A 15086-nucleotide genomic window follows, 5' to 3' on the forward strand; every position below is an offset into this window, starting at 1 on the left:
ACTGTAGCATACGTTTAAAATGCTTATATCTTCTGAATCTAGATATAGACTTAAATATTCACACTTAAAGCCAAAAAGCATTATTTTCAATTTCATAAGGACTTGGGGACAAACACACATGAGAGCTTATTTATAAAGATATAATATTAATGACCTTGGTCCACTTTACACCTAAAACTATCATTTAACTACAATATAAAGTGCATTTATTCCCATACAGATGATTTGAACTGCGGTTATTTGGTCTGTTTTTAATTAACATCTGTGGTCTCTATGCCCTGTGCTTCAATAACAGTGTATTGTCTGGGAACGGCATTAGGGCAAATAATGACAGGAATTTCATTTTTTTATGAACAATAAAGCATCATAAAATAAACAGGCTGCTTGGTTTTGCTAAGACAGGGCAATAAGACTGTCCTGCAAAAGCGATGATGCATTTCCACATTTGTGCCAAATGTCTGTGAGGCCCCACACAAACCCATTGAAAGTCTGCATCCTTAATCAACATAAACTGAATACAGTCAGAGACAATGCAAAGGTAGGTCAATGCCCAGACACATCCCTTAGATAAACCTTCCAACCGCTCGGAGCAACAAATATTTCAACATCAATTCCCCAATTAATTCTTCTGTGTGCATGCTAGTAACCAATTCATTTCACCCTTTCTTTTTATTTATACACTAAATCATGACATCTGAATCACCAGCCATCACTGTAGTAACATTTGCTTTTACAGTAGCAGTCAAATGTTTGGAAAAAAAATTCCAACAATCTTAAAAATCATTTTAATTACTTTGGTAGACAAAATATACTTGTGACAAACATAAATTACTAACATTACAAAACTAAGATTTTATTTATTAAAAATATATATATAAGTATAAGCGGTGAAAATAAGTATTTGACACATCAGCATTTTTACTTATTATGACTCAACTTGTATAGTTAAATGTTCTGATTTCTTTGTATGAATATTTGGCTTGATGGTTACATGTGGTTGAAATTTTGTGTCAATAGCCCACTTAGAAACCCCTTTACTGATAAAAATGCTGATGTGTCAAATACTTATTAGCTGTGTTATTCCAAAGTTTTGACCGGTGTTGTATATTCACCTGAGCTCTGCATGCGTTACACCCTGACATTAGATGTATTTCTCACGTTCATGGTCCCGGGATCATTTATCTCCTGCATAATTAAATGCTTACTAAACCATTGATGGATTGTAGCCAGGCTATCAGACGGCCACTGTCAATTTTCCCACAATCCCCTGCAGCTCCATCAGCAGTAGTGCCATTATAATAGAGGTGGAGGACGCTGAGTCATTCCATGTCTCTCAGCATCCAAACACAACCCCCATCCACGGACATACACATAATTCATCCTTCATATTTATCCGATTAAAATCCACCCGTTTGAACCCGAGACACTGTGAGTTCGCGTCTTTTATCTGCCAAGCTGATCCAGTAATCCTCCTTTGCATTTCCAGCAGTCATTACTGACACAAATGAAGATACATGGTCAATTATGCAGGACTTACTTCACAACTGATGGTCTGAGTGGAGATGAATCTTTTAACTAAGAAATCAAAGCAATTACAGCTATAAAAGCATGACACAGTACAACCAATCAGAAAGTACAAAGTTTTTAAAAATCAACTTCATATTTAATGAATGTATTATATAGATCTACCACAATGTACAGTCAGTGTAATATGTGCGCAGGTGTTAAACATTTTTCAAGTGTTGTTTCACTGAACATTGAGAAACACAATAAATGCATCTAACTGGGTCATCTGAAGCCCTAAATATCTAGGACAAGCCGACCATAAGGACTGCTGAGTCGAATGACCAGAATATCACAGCACAAACAGAAAAATAAAATAAGATTAAGTATTTCAGTGAAATTGTGTTAAGGAAACATTTTAAGTAGTTAATTTCAGGATTACGGTATGTTGGGTAAAAAAAATCAAGTAACGGCCTTATAAATGAACAATGAAACTTACATTCATACATTATACATTTAAAAAAATTTGTTTGTTTTCAATAAAATATTTAAATTAACCCATAAAATGTTTAACTCTTTCCCCGCCATTGACGAGTTATCTTGTCAATCAGGAGAAAACATTTGCATTAAAAAAACGTGTTCCTGATTAATTTTCATGTTAATCTGCAATACCGCGATTATCCACTAGACTTACTCAATTTATAAAAAAAAACTGAAGCCAAAACGTTATTACTAATTTTAAACTCTGATCCCTAACAATATTCCTTTACAAAAATGCAATTATTTCAGCTTTTTGCAAAAAAAAAAATATTTTTAAAGAAAAAATACCCATATTTAAGAGTTTATAAGCAGAGAAAAAAATATAGATAGGATGAAACGTTTTTTTTTTTCACGTTTTGTTTGTTTGTTTATTGTTTGAAAGCAGAGGGTCTGTGCTTTCATTTGATATATTTGTATGTTTATATATTTTTAGAAGAAAAGTTTCCTGAAAGGCATTTTGTGAAAATCACAAAAAATGCTAGGCAACTTTTCAAAAAATGTCTGGTGGGGAATGAGTTAAATTTAACACAGCAAGGGGTTAAAACAATCCAGCATACTGTAAGTTAAATTCCAGCCCAACAGATGGGTTTGTCCCTTTTTGACCCAATGCTGAATTTTTGAATCCAAACATTTTTCACATTTAGGGAAATCTAGTTGTACTGATTGTACATGTTTACTTAATATTTGAAGAGTCTAGTTCCAAAATGTGATAAACGCCATTTAAAAAAAAATGAGTTACTGCTAAAATCAGTATTATAACAGGTCAGTGTTTAAAAGTAAATTCTTAATTTTACGCAAAATCCAATATCCGCCGTGTTTTTCTGTCATCTTTTCTCCCTTTTTCCCAAAACGTAATAAACGCCACTCCTCCTTTTCTGCAAAATGCAATAAATCTGAATGCTCCACAAATTACAGCGCACCATTCCACGCAATGTAAACAAACAATGCCGGCGCATTGAGTACACAGAATCCTAGTTTCCTCATCTACTTTGTAGTTCGTGATTAAAAACAAAATATTACTTTAATGGCATTGATAAACCTGTGATGGTTTTCTGTGTTGTGAAAGAAACGTAAGCCATTAACATCTAATAATTTACGCGAGAGGCACTCAGGAGCACACATTGACCACAGGGGATCTTATCAAAAACTTTCAATAATTTTACTCAGTCAACGAAAATCGAGCAGGACCAAAACATTTTACAGCTGATCGCTGTGAAAAATGTTAAGCGTTGACGTCCCAAGTATAACTGCAGCAATGACTAATGATTAATGACATTAATGTTTATTCTTTTAATCAGTGTTTACCACTAGTCAACTAAATGAATATAACATGGCAAAGATGAATGCACATTTATATATTGATTCAATAGATTTATACTATTTTGGGGAAAAATAATCAGTTTTTATAATAAATCTTTGAAAATCAAGTTATGGATTTGAATTTGTTATGTTTTTATAACCTAAAGATGCTATGTGAAAGTTTGTAACAGAAAATAATGGTTTTCATTTTCTCACTTTCTTGGTATAGAAAACACGTTTATACCGAAATCTGTCAAAATGGATTTATTGCGTTTTGGAACCAAAATCTTCTTTAGACAGATCCATCTTTTCTATTCATTTTCCATTAAATGATGGGAGTTTTAATCTACTTTGGCTATGGCTATGTTACGGCAGCAAAGTTCTTGATTATTACGCCATGCAGAATGACAGTATAGTTCCTAGCCATATCTGCCTAGAAAATCACAACTTTTAATTTTCGTTGGTCTTAGTACACGATGTAACTACAGAAGAGTCAAGTTTCAAATAGGAAAAATTTCTAAACTCTTTGGTTATTTTTGAGCGCGATGCTAATGGTCTAATCAGATTCAATGGATTGTGCTAAGCTATGCTAAAAGTGCTAGCACCAGACCCGTAGATCAGCTGAATGGATTATAAAAAGGTAAAAATAAAGTGTTTAACTCTAGGGGAGCTGGAAAATTAGCATATTTTCAATAAAGTGAACTGTCCCTTTAATGTTAATGTTATTTATCTGATGATTATGCAAATTAAATGTTAAATTTGGTTTGCATCAGGTCTTTTTTACATTTCTAGAAATTGTTCAAAAAACATTATAATATTGATAACCATGGTGATTTTTGGTTACTATTTTCCTGATGTAAAATGTAGTGTTTCATCACTAGTTCAGTCAAATATCAACATTTTATGGAGATGTAGATTATAAACAAGCATGGACAGAGAGAGAGACGGCCTTGAGATGATATGAAACGATGTATCAAGACCGGCTTTGTGAGTGACATCTTAAGTTACATTTACTGTATTTCCCTGAGAATCTTGTGATACACAGCTTTCATATCTACAAAAAAAAAACAAAATATCCAAGACAAACCTTGCTAACCTACAGCAACACAGCCATGTATCCAAACATGGTAAACTTAACACATCCATGGACTCCAATTTTTAAATTAGGTCTGCACAATGTTTTTACTTAGAGTCGCTGTAAAGCAGAGACATTGGATATTATACATTCATTGTGTGTCTATTACGACAATGAAGAAGACATCTCTTGTTCTCCGCATAGCATCTAAACAGCCTTCACAAGACACAGTGGGCCGTAAGCCAGCGATTAAAGCAATAAAGATGAGTTATGCACAAAGACAAGCATTTATAGCAACAAAAACATTCTCAAGCGGTTTGTATATCTCCGTCAAGTGGCCATCTCATCTGGACTCCCTCCATGCAAAGTAGCGAGTATATCAAAGTAATTTAAGCATGGACTCAAGCCAGCATTTAACCTCGGAAATTATTGTTTCAATTCCAGAGCAAACAACTGCATTACCGCACATGAGACAGTAATTCACTCGCAGCATCGATTAAAGAAAGTAAATAAAGGACTGGACATAGAAACGTTGGATTTGGATACAATGCTGGGGTGCCAGGGCCTTGTTAGCCATTTCTAATGGGTTCCTAGTGGTTTTAGCGAGCTTGTTAAAATATTTTTAGTGGTTGCCATTGAGTTGTTTACTTAAGTAATAAGACTGGGGTCTCTTCTTCAATCTTAGTCTATAGAATTTGTCTCGTTTTTGTTATCTGAGCCACAAATATTTTGATCATATCAAGCAAAACCCAACATGAAAACACCAACAATAGCCTCAATACAGACACAGCACAATTAAACTTTCAAGTTACACCCTCAGAATTTTTGCTGACATGTAGACATGTATAAGAGACGGTTGTGGTGGTGAATCCAGATGCCCTTATTATAAACAAACACAAAACGACCGTCTCAGCAAAAAACAGTGCTACATTCATTCGGAGACGTTTTCGGAATGAATGAACAATTCTGTGGGTATGACATGAATAATTCACAGTGGGAAGATATAAAATATGCATATTTGAAGCCCTTACAGCTGGCATGTTTTATCACATACCCTGCTATTAATACACAGATCAGACAACAACCCAACAGAAAACCGACAAGACGCTCCGAATAACGGCAATATGTAAAGACCGTCTGACAGATGGAACGTACCATTAGAGAGGGGAGTTTGGGGGGCAGAGAGAAGGTCCATGTTTTTTTTTTTCATACCAATTTGGCCAAAAATTTAAAGATCTGAACTAAACTCTCATTTAAGGTTGCAAAGGGGTGGAAAGATTTCAGTAATTTACAGAAACTTTTAATAGGAACTTAATCTGGGGAATTTTGGAAATATTCCAAATCGGAAACTTAAAGAGCACCTATTGTCCGATTCACGTTTTTAAATTTCCTTTGGTGTATAATAGAGGTATAACGGTTCTCGGTAAAGAATCGAATCATCCCGTCATCCTCCCACGGATTGGGACGCACGTGCACCACGGTGCACCATGTTTGATTCGACCACGCATTTCTAATATAGTTTGGTGAAAAAACAACGCATAAAAGTGCTAATGTGTGGTTCTGAATAAGCTCTGCGTGTGTTTAGGTGAGAGTACCAGTCCAATCAACTCATAGTATGCAAATCTGTTGCCAACCTCACAGTTTCTCCTCACGTGTTGGTGTGTGCGTTCGTGTGTGTGTATGGCGCGGACCTTTTAGCGTCGCAAGAGAAGAAAAAAAGGCGCTAATGGAGGCACCGCCAGCTTTATTTAAAGCTATGTTTATGCTCGCCGTGTCCGCACGGGCGCATTGGTGCGCGCGGCAAAAATGACGTCAACGCGGAGTGGGCGGTCGTGCGCGAGACCCCATTTCGCGTGGCACTGTGCATGACATTTTTTTTAACTTTACGCGCGGCTCCGCATCCAAAAATGACCGAACTCGAGGCGATTCTGTCTGAGCAGGCAAGCCTGTGACGTATCTCTTTGATCAATCCAAGCAATCCATGTATATATTTATCTGACACTCAGTAAGTAAAGTATGGAAACTTTGCAGTTTAAAACACAAATTCTTTTTCATGATTCAGAATGTTTGGCTTATATTTGTATTAAACGAACCACTGGACGAGGAATAAAATACAAACCTTAAGATGTCTGTACTGTTTGTTTAGTAAAAACGTTAATAAAATGATAATGTTTAATGAAGACATATATAAAAGTTTGTTGTGTTTTATTCATGTTCTCATGTTTATATATCAAACTCTGATGTTAAAAGCACCAGGGTTGTTCCAGCGGACGACTTTTTCGATTCTCTTCTTTGTGCTTGTTTTTGACTTTATTGCTCACGTGGCCCCCTGGCGGTTCAAAAATAGTGCAACAGCGAGCGCGTCAACTATAAACGCCTCGTCTGTTTGGTGAGACACGCGCGCGATCCGCGGAGGCTTGCGTTGCGGACCAAAGCGCGAGCATAAACAAAGCTTAAGTCTACTGCAGCAGCGATGCTCAAGAAATGTGGACAAAACTGTAAAATTTGCGAGTGCCATATGCTCAAGACAATACATCTAATATGACGAGTTGCTTATTACGCTGTCACCAGCAGGGTCAGGGTGTTGTTGATAGCACGCGATCGCAGGTGAGACAGAAACAGCACACATTGCCTTCGTGTTTAAATGTTAACAAACTGACCTTCTTGCAAAAAAACTTGAAGATAGTGGCATAGAATATAAAAAGTTACCCAGTATTCTAAGCTATTTTATGTTCATATTGAAGTTACTGTAAAGTTGGTACATGTAGTATAATAATACAAGTGCTCTTACATGAAAATGTTGATTTTGGCAGGTGTTAAAAAAGGCTAAGTTTTTTTTTTTGTAAAAAGCGTGTTGTGACCAAAGTGTACCGAAACCGTGACCCTAAAGCGTTGATACGCACCGAACCGTGAGTAATTTGAACCGTTACACCCCTAGTGTATAAGTGTGTATCACAGTACGTGTTAACAATATGCAAAAGGTACAAATCCCAAAGTAAATAAAAAAAGATAAAATGTCCTGACGGTTAGTATTTTCGTTTAAAATTAGTTATCATTACAACCGTGTTTGATTACAGTGATTTTGAAAACTCGCTGTAAATCCTGTCCAGCCAGAATCAGTTTGACGCAGGCGCGCACATGCAACAGTTTTTTGCACAAGGCGGCATTTAAGGGATAATGTATTGTATTCATTCACGGTAAACTTGTTTTTTTTACCACAGAAATAATAAATTCTGATTTCAAAAATAATCCATCCCTAATCACAACGTACAGATTAGCTGGCCAATCAGGGACACAGAGCTTTTCAAATCCGTGCGTTTCAGGGAGCGAGTGAAATCTTGAGCTACAAAAATGTATGTTGTGTGGAAAATAATGTGTTTTTTAACCATAAAACACACAAACACATTGTATTATCCCAAATACACAAAATAACATTGTTTTTAGCAATGAAATAGGTGCACTTTAACTAGAATTTATTTGAATTTTTTGAAAATTTGTGGAAATTTATATAAACTTTATCATATACAAACATAAATAAACATTTTGCTTAGTTGTAAGCAGACATGTATGCAAGGTAATACAAATTTTTAAGAATCCTGCTATTTGCGCTCATCAAGTCTGGATTTATTTGATCAAAAACCTTCAGGAATCATTTTAATATGAACACACAAGCAAATTATGTAATGTACGTGAATACATGCAAAGATGGACATTTTGAATATTATTTTGTGTGCAGGATTTAAGAAATTATCTGTGCATGTTATGAAAGAATACATGCAGGGGGTGTGGCCTCAATGGCCCTTCTGTAAGCAGTGTGCTGTGTGCATGTGACTGAGCAATGTGCAGGGTAGAAATTCAATTGAAACTGCATTAAATCTTGTTGTTTTAAACAAAATTATGATGCAAGATTTTTTATAACTACATTTAAGTTCCCTGTTATAAGCAACTCTGCTTTTTTTCTAATTTCCAGTGTATTCCCATATATTATTGTTAATTCCCATGGAAAGTTTCCAGCCTTGAAAATCTGACCTTATGGGTTTACCTCTGAATCCCATGAAGATGTTATAAAAACTTTGCATCATATCACATGTGACCACGTGTTTTTGCACAAAGATTAGTAAATACACATAAGGATAAGAAAATAAGTAAAAATAACACACGCACACGCACACGCACACACACAGGTTGCCATTACAATATTTGCCAAACAGACAATGATGATTATCTCAAAATGACAAAATAAAGTACCATTTGATTTTATAAGCCTCCAGGGTCTGTATACTGCTAACAGTGAGGAAAGTAAGTATCCCAATGTTTCATCTCTATACTAAGCAGTCAAAGTTTAAAATAAGACCCATACAAATGCCATCTCAAATGATCCTATCCATTTGATCATTTTATGCAAATGCGCTCCAGAAATACATTTTTAATGCTGAGTGATGTAGTGCAGGTCTCCATGTGGCACATACCGCCAGCATCACTGCACCAGATGCCAGACAGCAGGGGTCAGACCATCAGATAGCCAATCACTTTATATTTACTCAAGAGAAAACGTCAGCAATGATGGATTTGCATTAAAATCGGCCCATTTGAGAGCAGTATACGGTTGTACAGACGGGGTCAGTTAGATGATGCCCTTGGCATTGAGCGAATACCCTGCAGTCACATTCATAACGCATGTAAAACGCCTGATGAATGTGTCAACGGCTCAGAATAAAACACGTGACACATACAAATAAAAACTATTGCATTAGCATGCGCGTGAAAGCCATATGTAGCGCACGCATGTTACGCAAACGCGCGCAGTTCACGTCTGAATACACAAGCAAACGCGCGCAGTTCACGTCTGAATACACAAACAAACGCATTTACGAGTCAATGAGAATTTGGCGTCCAGCACGTGTCCCCTGTGATGCTGCAGTCACGAGCATCCGTTCTTACTGTATTAGCTTTACACCCAACACAAACATAACATTCACAGCCATTCATAAACGCGCGTTACGCACACGCACCTGTCATTATTGCGCGTGGTCTCCTGCCTGTGTGGACTCACTGACTGGATGATTGAAGGTAGTGAGTGAGGCATCCAAAGAGTCTCCGCTCAGAAGCGACGCGCAGCGCGCCCTCGCAACTGTGGTGAAGGAAGCGTGCGCGCGAACACCTTGTGTCCATGGAGACGCGCGCAAGTGGATCCCGCAACTCACCGGAGGAGCGCGCACGCACTTGTTGGAATCACAGATTCGTGAATCACAGAATTGATTGAATATCAATATATATTTTAATACACTTGTCTGATGATCAAAGTAGTTTAAGCCCATGTAAAGACCCTTGCCATTTACTTGCGATTACTATTAATAAAAGGAATATTTTATGATTGATTTAAATAAAATGTAATATTTTTAAATCGTAAATATTATTTATAATATTATTAATATATAAATATTATTATATTTTACATTTCTACCCATTTAGGGATCCTGTCTTCAGTTTTGAAGATCCCAGGTGTGCTGGAAACTGTCCTTTATTTTAAAATAATAATAAAAAGTTTTTTTTCAGTTCTGTAAAGTAGAGATGCAACTTATCGCAACTAATCGTTTGCAGAATAAAAATGTATATCATATATGGGTATAATAATTATGTATATATAAATACACATGCATGTATCAATTTAAGAATTTTTTTTATATATTAAATATTTTTTTATTTATATAATATAAAGTATATATAAATACAAAAATGTATATTCACATGAAATATTTCATAAATAAATATGCATGTGTGTATTTATATACATAATTATTATACGCAATACACACACACACACACACACACACATGATGTAAACAAAAACTTTTATTTTGCAAACGATTACCTGTTAATGGGTCCAAGCTTTTGACTGGTAAAAACTAAGTGAAAAAATTATATCAGTTAAAGCTATATTAACCACGGCTGTATTGATGTAAATTTAATATATAAAATGTATTTTTATCCACTTGTCTGGTGAACAAAATAGTTTAAGCCCATAAAGACCCTTGCTATTTATTATTATTACTACGGTATTAGTAGAAGGAACATTATATGGTTGATTTAAATAATATTTATTGTAAATAGTACATGCTATTTTTAATATTATAAATACAAAGTATTAATATATAAAAACAAATCTGGGGATCCTGTCTTCAGTATTGAAGATCGCAGGTGTGCTGGAAACTGTCCTTTATTTTAAAATAATAATAAAAAAGTTTTTCAGTTCTGTAAAGTAGGGATGCATAGCAACTTATCGCAACTAATCATTTGCAGAACAAGTTTTTTTTATCATATATGTATAATAATTATTTTTATATAAATACACACACATGCATGTATAAGTTTAAGAAGAAAAAAATTGTGTACATATATATATATATATATATATATATAAATATAAAAAATGTATATACACAATAAATATTTAATTAATAAATAAATATGCATGTTTGTGTATTTATATACATAATTATTATACGCAATACACACGCATATGATGACGAACTTTTATTTTGCAAACGATTAGGTGTTATGCAGCCCTACTGTAAAAAAAAAATTATAGGCACACCTTCCATGTCTACAAAACTGTCAAAATTGTACGTCAATTTGGTCAATGGGTCCAAGCTTTTGACTGGTAAAAAACTATGTGAAAAACCTATAACACAGTTAAAGTTAAATTAACCACGGGTGTATTGATGTAAAATTTAATATATAAAATAGATTATTTTTACTCTATGATTGTGCTGAAATGTCTGGAAGACCTAAATAAACTGTATTGTTAAAAAATAGAATTACTTACTTTTATTTTTACTATTTTATAATAGTATAAAATAGTGTTGTTTCAGATTAAATGCGTTTTATAAATAAATAATTATTCCATTAATTTTTAGTGCCAGTGTTCAGATCTGAGTTTTGACAAATAGCGCCCTCTACTGAGATACAGCAATCCTGCATTCTGCACAGGTCAAGTCATCGTATTAAAACTCCTTTTATTTATGTCCACAACATTTACTCTTTTTATTTCAGCATGTTAATATAAACCATTAACACAGATGAAAACAAGCATGTGACTGGTAAAAAAGCAGTTTCCTAAAATTAAATGCCAAATTAAGCTATACTACAGTATGATGTGTGTAACTCACGGCTTAACGGAAATGGACTGTTTTCATCATTTTAAATTGTAGTAACCTTTGCCTTTATCTCTAAAAAGGTACAGAAGTATTAAACAAACATTACCTCTAAATATACACAACAGAAAGAGGTTATTTCTTTAGGGTGGAAATGTATTACAGTGTGCAAACTGGACTATTTACATTCATCATGTGACACCTTCATTCTCTGCACGTTAGAGTTCATGTTGTGAAATCGTAGACCTTCTCACTTTCACACAGAAAGAATCATATTTCGTTAGGAAAACCGGTTCTGTCTTCCAGTTCGGAATAATATTCAACGTATAGAAAGTTCAGCACCACCGTGTGCAACGTGAACTTCAGGAACAGCGTCCGTTATGTTCGTATGGACGGGTCTCATTCTCCACAGGAGACAGTGTTTCCTGTATTCTGCGGTCGGGTTATACAAGCATCCGAGTTAAAAGAAATAAATTCAGTTCCCGAAGCGACCCCGACCGCGACGGCCACCTCTCCCCCAACCTCCCCGATGAAACTGCGGCTCGTGTTCAAACCTCTCCGGCCTCCTTTCTGGTTCACGTTCTCTCCAGTTATTTCTGTCTGGTTCCTCTTCCCATTCTTCTTCTACCCTTGGGCCCCTGGGCGGCCCGCGAGGAGAAAATCCTTCTCTGGGAGGGGGGAATTCTTTTACTGGAGGACCCATCATGGGCATCCGGAATCTACCAGCGGGAGGTTCTCCATGCATGGGGTTGGGGCCCCTGGGCGACATCATTTGAGGGGGCATATTTGGAGACTGCATGTTGGGGCGGGGCATATTCGGAGATGGCATGTTGGGGCGGGGCATATTCGGGGACTGCATGTTGGGGCGGGGCATATTCTGAGATGGCATGTTGGGGCGGGGCATATTCGGAGACTGCATGTTGGGGCGGGGCATATTCGGAGACGGCATGTTGGGGCGGGGCATATTCGGAGACGGCATGTTGGGGCGGGGCATATTCGGAGACGGCATGTTGGGGCGGGGCATATTCGGAGACTGCATGTTGGGGTGGGGCATATTCGGAGACTGCATGTTGAGGTGGGGCATATTCGGAGACTGCATGTTGGGGTGGGGCATATTCGGAGACGGCATGTTGGGGTGGGGCATATTCGGAGACTGCATGTTGGGGCGGGGCATGTCGTTATGGAAGGGTTGCATAAACGGTGGGCTGGGTCCCATATGGGAGTGTGGAGGTAGGGATCCAGGTCTGGGCCCCAGAAGGCCCCCAGAGGAGGGGGGACTCAGCGGTGGACCCCCAGTCATGTCCGTGTGAACACGATGTGAGTTTCTTGATGGGTCTTCCATTGGGTTTTCTGATATAATAAAAAAACAATTTAAATGCAATATACAGTATAACTGGCTTTGGTAAATTATTGATAAGTATCAACTGATCAGCTTTACCTGGATTGTTTAAAAGTGGACCTGCGGAGTTCATTGGAGCCACTGGGTGGGCAGGAGGGACACCTGAAATATAACCACTATGTTATTGTTTCAGTTCATGAAAAAGCTGAACTGTCTAGCGCTTTGGTCAAATATGTAAACTACAACATAATTTCATATAGCTTGTGTCCTAACTACTACTTGTACTTAATGTCTGGCTTAGATCCAAATGTGTATCTTGCTGCCAAATCTCTTAACGAAAACTCGATACAACATAATGACGCCGTAAAACGAAACAGCTGAATTTAGCCCAATTTGATATTATTAATACCACACAGCTGGTAGTGAAATGAAATAAAATTAGGCTGAATTCAGCTGTGCAGTTGTTTCCCTTCTGTGCATTTAAGTCATTTTATGTTGTCAGTCTTGACTCGAGTGTTTATTTTGTGTTTACCTGCAGGCATCTGTGCCGGGTTGAATCCTGGACGTGGAAACGCGAGAGGAGGAGCTTCAGAGATCAATGGAGGACGAGTCAGGTTGATGTTAAGTAGAGGCATCGGCGGGACGTTCACAGGGGCCAGCGGCTGAAGTGTGGGGCTCTACGATACAGAAAGGAAATATTATAGGAAACACTGTTCATCTTGGAAAACTGTGATCAAAAATATAAATATCTTATAAAGTCGGGAGGTGGCAAATTGTGTTTCTGCTCTATTCTTTATTTCAGAGAAATTATTCAATTTCAGTTGATCTAATTTTACTAGTTTACGATTTGTTTCATTTTGCCAACTACCAACAACATTTCTGCCAAATTCTTCATGAAAGTTGTTTTTATTTGCATTTATTTACTGAAAATGAAAATGAGGAAAACATGGTCAAATTAACAAAAAAATATGTTTTCCAATCTTCAATACTGCAGAGAAAACAAAATAATTTGTTTATGTTTTTACATGTATTTAAAAAAAACCTTTTCATGCTCTCAATCTTTTACATTTGCTGTTGGGTGACTTTATGTTACGAGGTTTGCTTTTGTTGAAATTCAACAGACACTGAACTGAAATGATCGCAATACATCTAGAAATGATTTGGACAAAAGACTGGAGTGGTCTTTTAAATGTGTCTGGCTGTGTATGAAATATATTGACAAAACCTTTTAAGTTAAATGTCAAAGGTGGACAAACTAAAATAATTTTTTTATCTTTTAGCTAGATCTTTGACTTTCTGCATCGTCCGTTTTGCTGCTTGGATAAAATCTCAATCTAATAAAAAGATTAAGTTTCAATCTTTGACATGATCTAACACAGTCAATATCAATATTATATTTCCACAGAATGATACAGCAGTAGTTTTCAAACTGGGGGGCCGCGAGATGGTGACAGGGGGGCCCCAGTTTTATGACATTTTCTGAAATACATTAATTTATCATGAATTCTGTGTAATTGAACCTAAAAAAACAAGGCTACTAACCAAAAGCACTACTTTTTTATAATTTAAAGGGATACTTCACCGATTTAGCATTCAGCTTTGTATCTGTAGAAACCCGGCAGTATTACTGAATGACCATGTTTCCCTCCATCATTTCCCCCTGAGAGGAGAGATATCTGCATTTTGGTTCTGCAAAAAAGTCCTCCGATGATGCAAAAATCGTCATATTACATCATCGGAGGACTTTTTTGCAGAACCAAAATGCAGATATCTCTCCTCTCAGGGGGAAATGAGGGAGGGAAACATGGTCATTCAGTAATACTGCCGGGTTTCTACAGATACAAAGCTGAATGCTAAATCGGTGAAGTATCCCTTTAATGTTTTTGTATTAAAATGTTGAGTTTTAGAACAGTTTTTTGTTACAAATTTTCTTTGGGGGGCCGTGAAAAAATGCACCGTACACAAGGGGGCCACATGCTGAAAAAGTTTGGGAACCACTGATATATAGGATGATTTTATATAGCAAACCACTAAAATATGACTTTAGTTGAGTTTTCACAGAAAGGGTCACACATGTGTAGACTTTCCGAATGCAATCTCTGTCTGTCCAATACCTATTACTTCACAAAAACAACTCAGATATAACTCTTTGTTGATATCTAGCTGCTAGAAAGTT

At 36.5% G+C, this 15086-nt stretch overlaps 2 protein-coding genes across 2 annotated transcripts in view; both read right to left on the reverse strand.

Annotated features, from left to right (window-relative positions):
- tiam1b (TIAM Rac1 associated GEF 1b) overlaps window positions 1–9577 on the reverse strand; it is a 93180-nt gene extending 83603 nt beyond the window's left edge. Inside the window, exon 1 of the mRNA XM_055197366.2 lies at window positions 9430–9577. The gene's annotated coding sequence lies outside the window, so the exon portion shown is untranslated. The remainder of the gene's footprint in view (window positions 1–9429) is intronic.
- Window positions 9578–11413: 1836 nt separating this feature from the next.
- Window positions 11414–15086, reverse strand: part of scaf4b (SR-related CTD-associated factor 4b) — a 41956-nt gene continuing 38283 nt past the window's right edge. Inside the window, exons 17-19 of the mRNA XM_073862952.1 lie at window positions 13443–13587; window positions 13010–13072; window positions 11414–12921 (exon numbers count right to left, since the gene is read on the reverse strand). Coding sequence (XP_073719053.1) covers window positions 12047–12921; window positions 13010–13072; window positions 13443–13587 — 1083 coding nt within the window. The 3' untranslated portion in view covers window positions 11414–12046. The remainder of the gene's footprint in view (window positions 12922–13009; window positions 13073–13442; window positions 13588–15086) is intronic.

The sequence above is a fragment of the Misgurnus anguillicaudatus genome, chromosome 24 (assembly GCF_027580225.2).
Source record: "Misgurnus anguillicaudatus chromosome 24, ASM2758022v2, whole genome shotgun sequence".
NCBI classification, from domain to species: domain Eukaryota; kingdom Metazoa; phylum Chordata; class Actinopteri; order Cypriniformes; family Cobitidae; genus Misgurnus; species Misgurnus anguillicaudatus.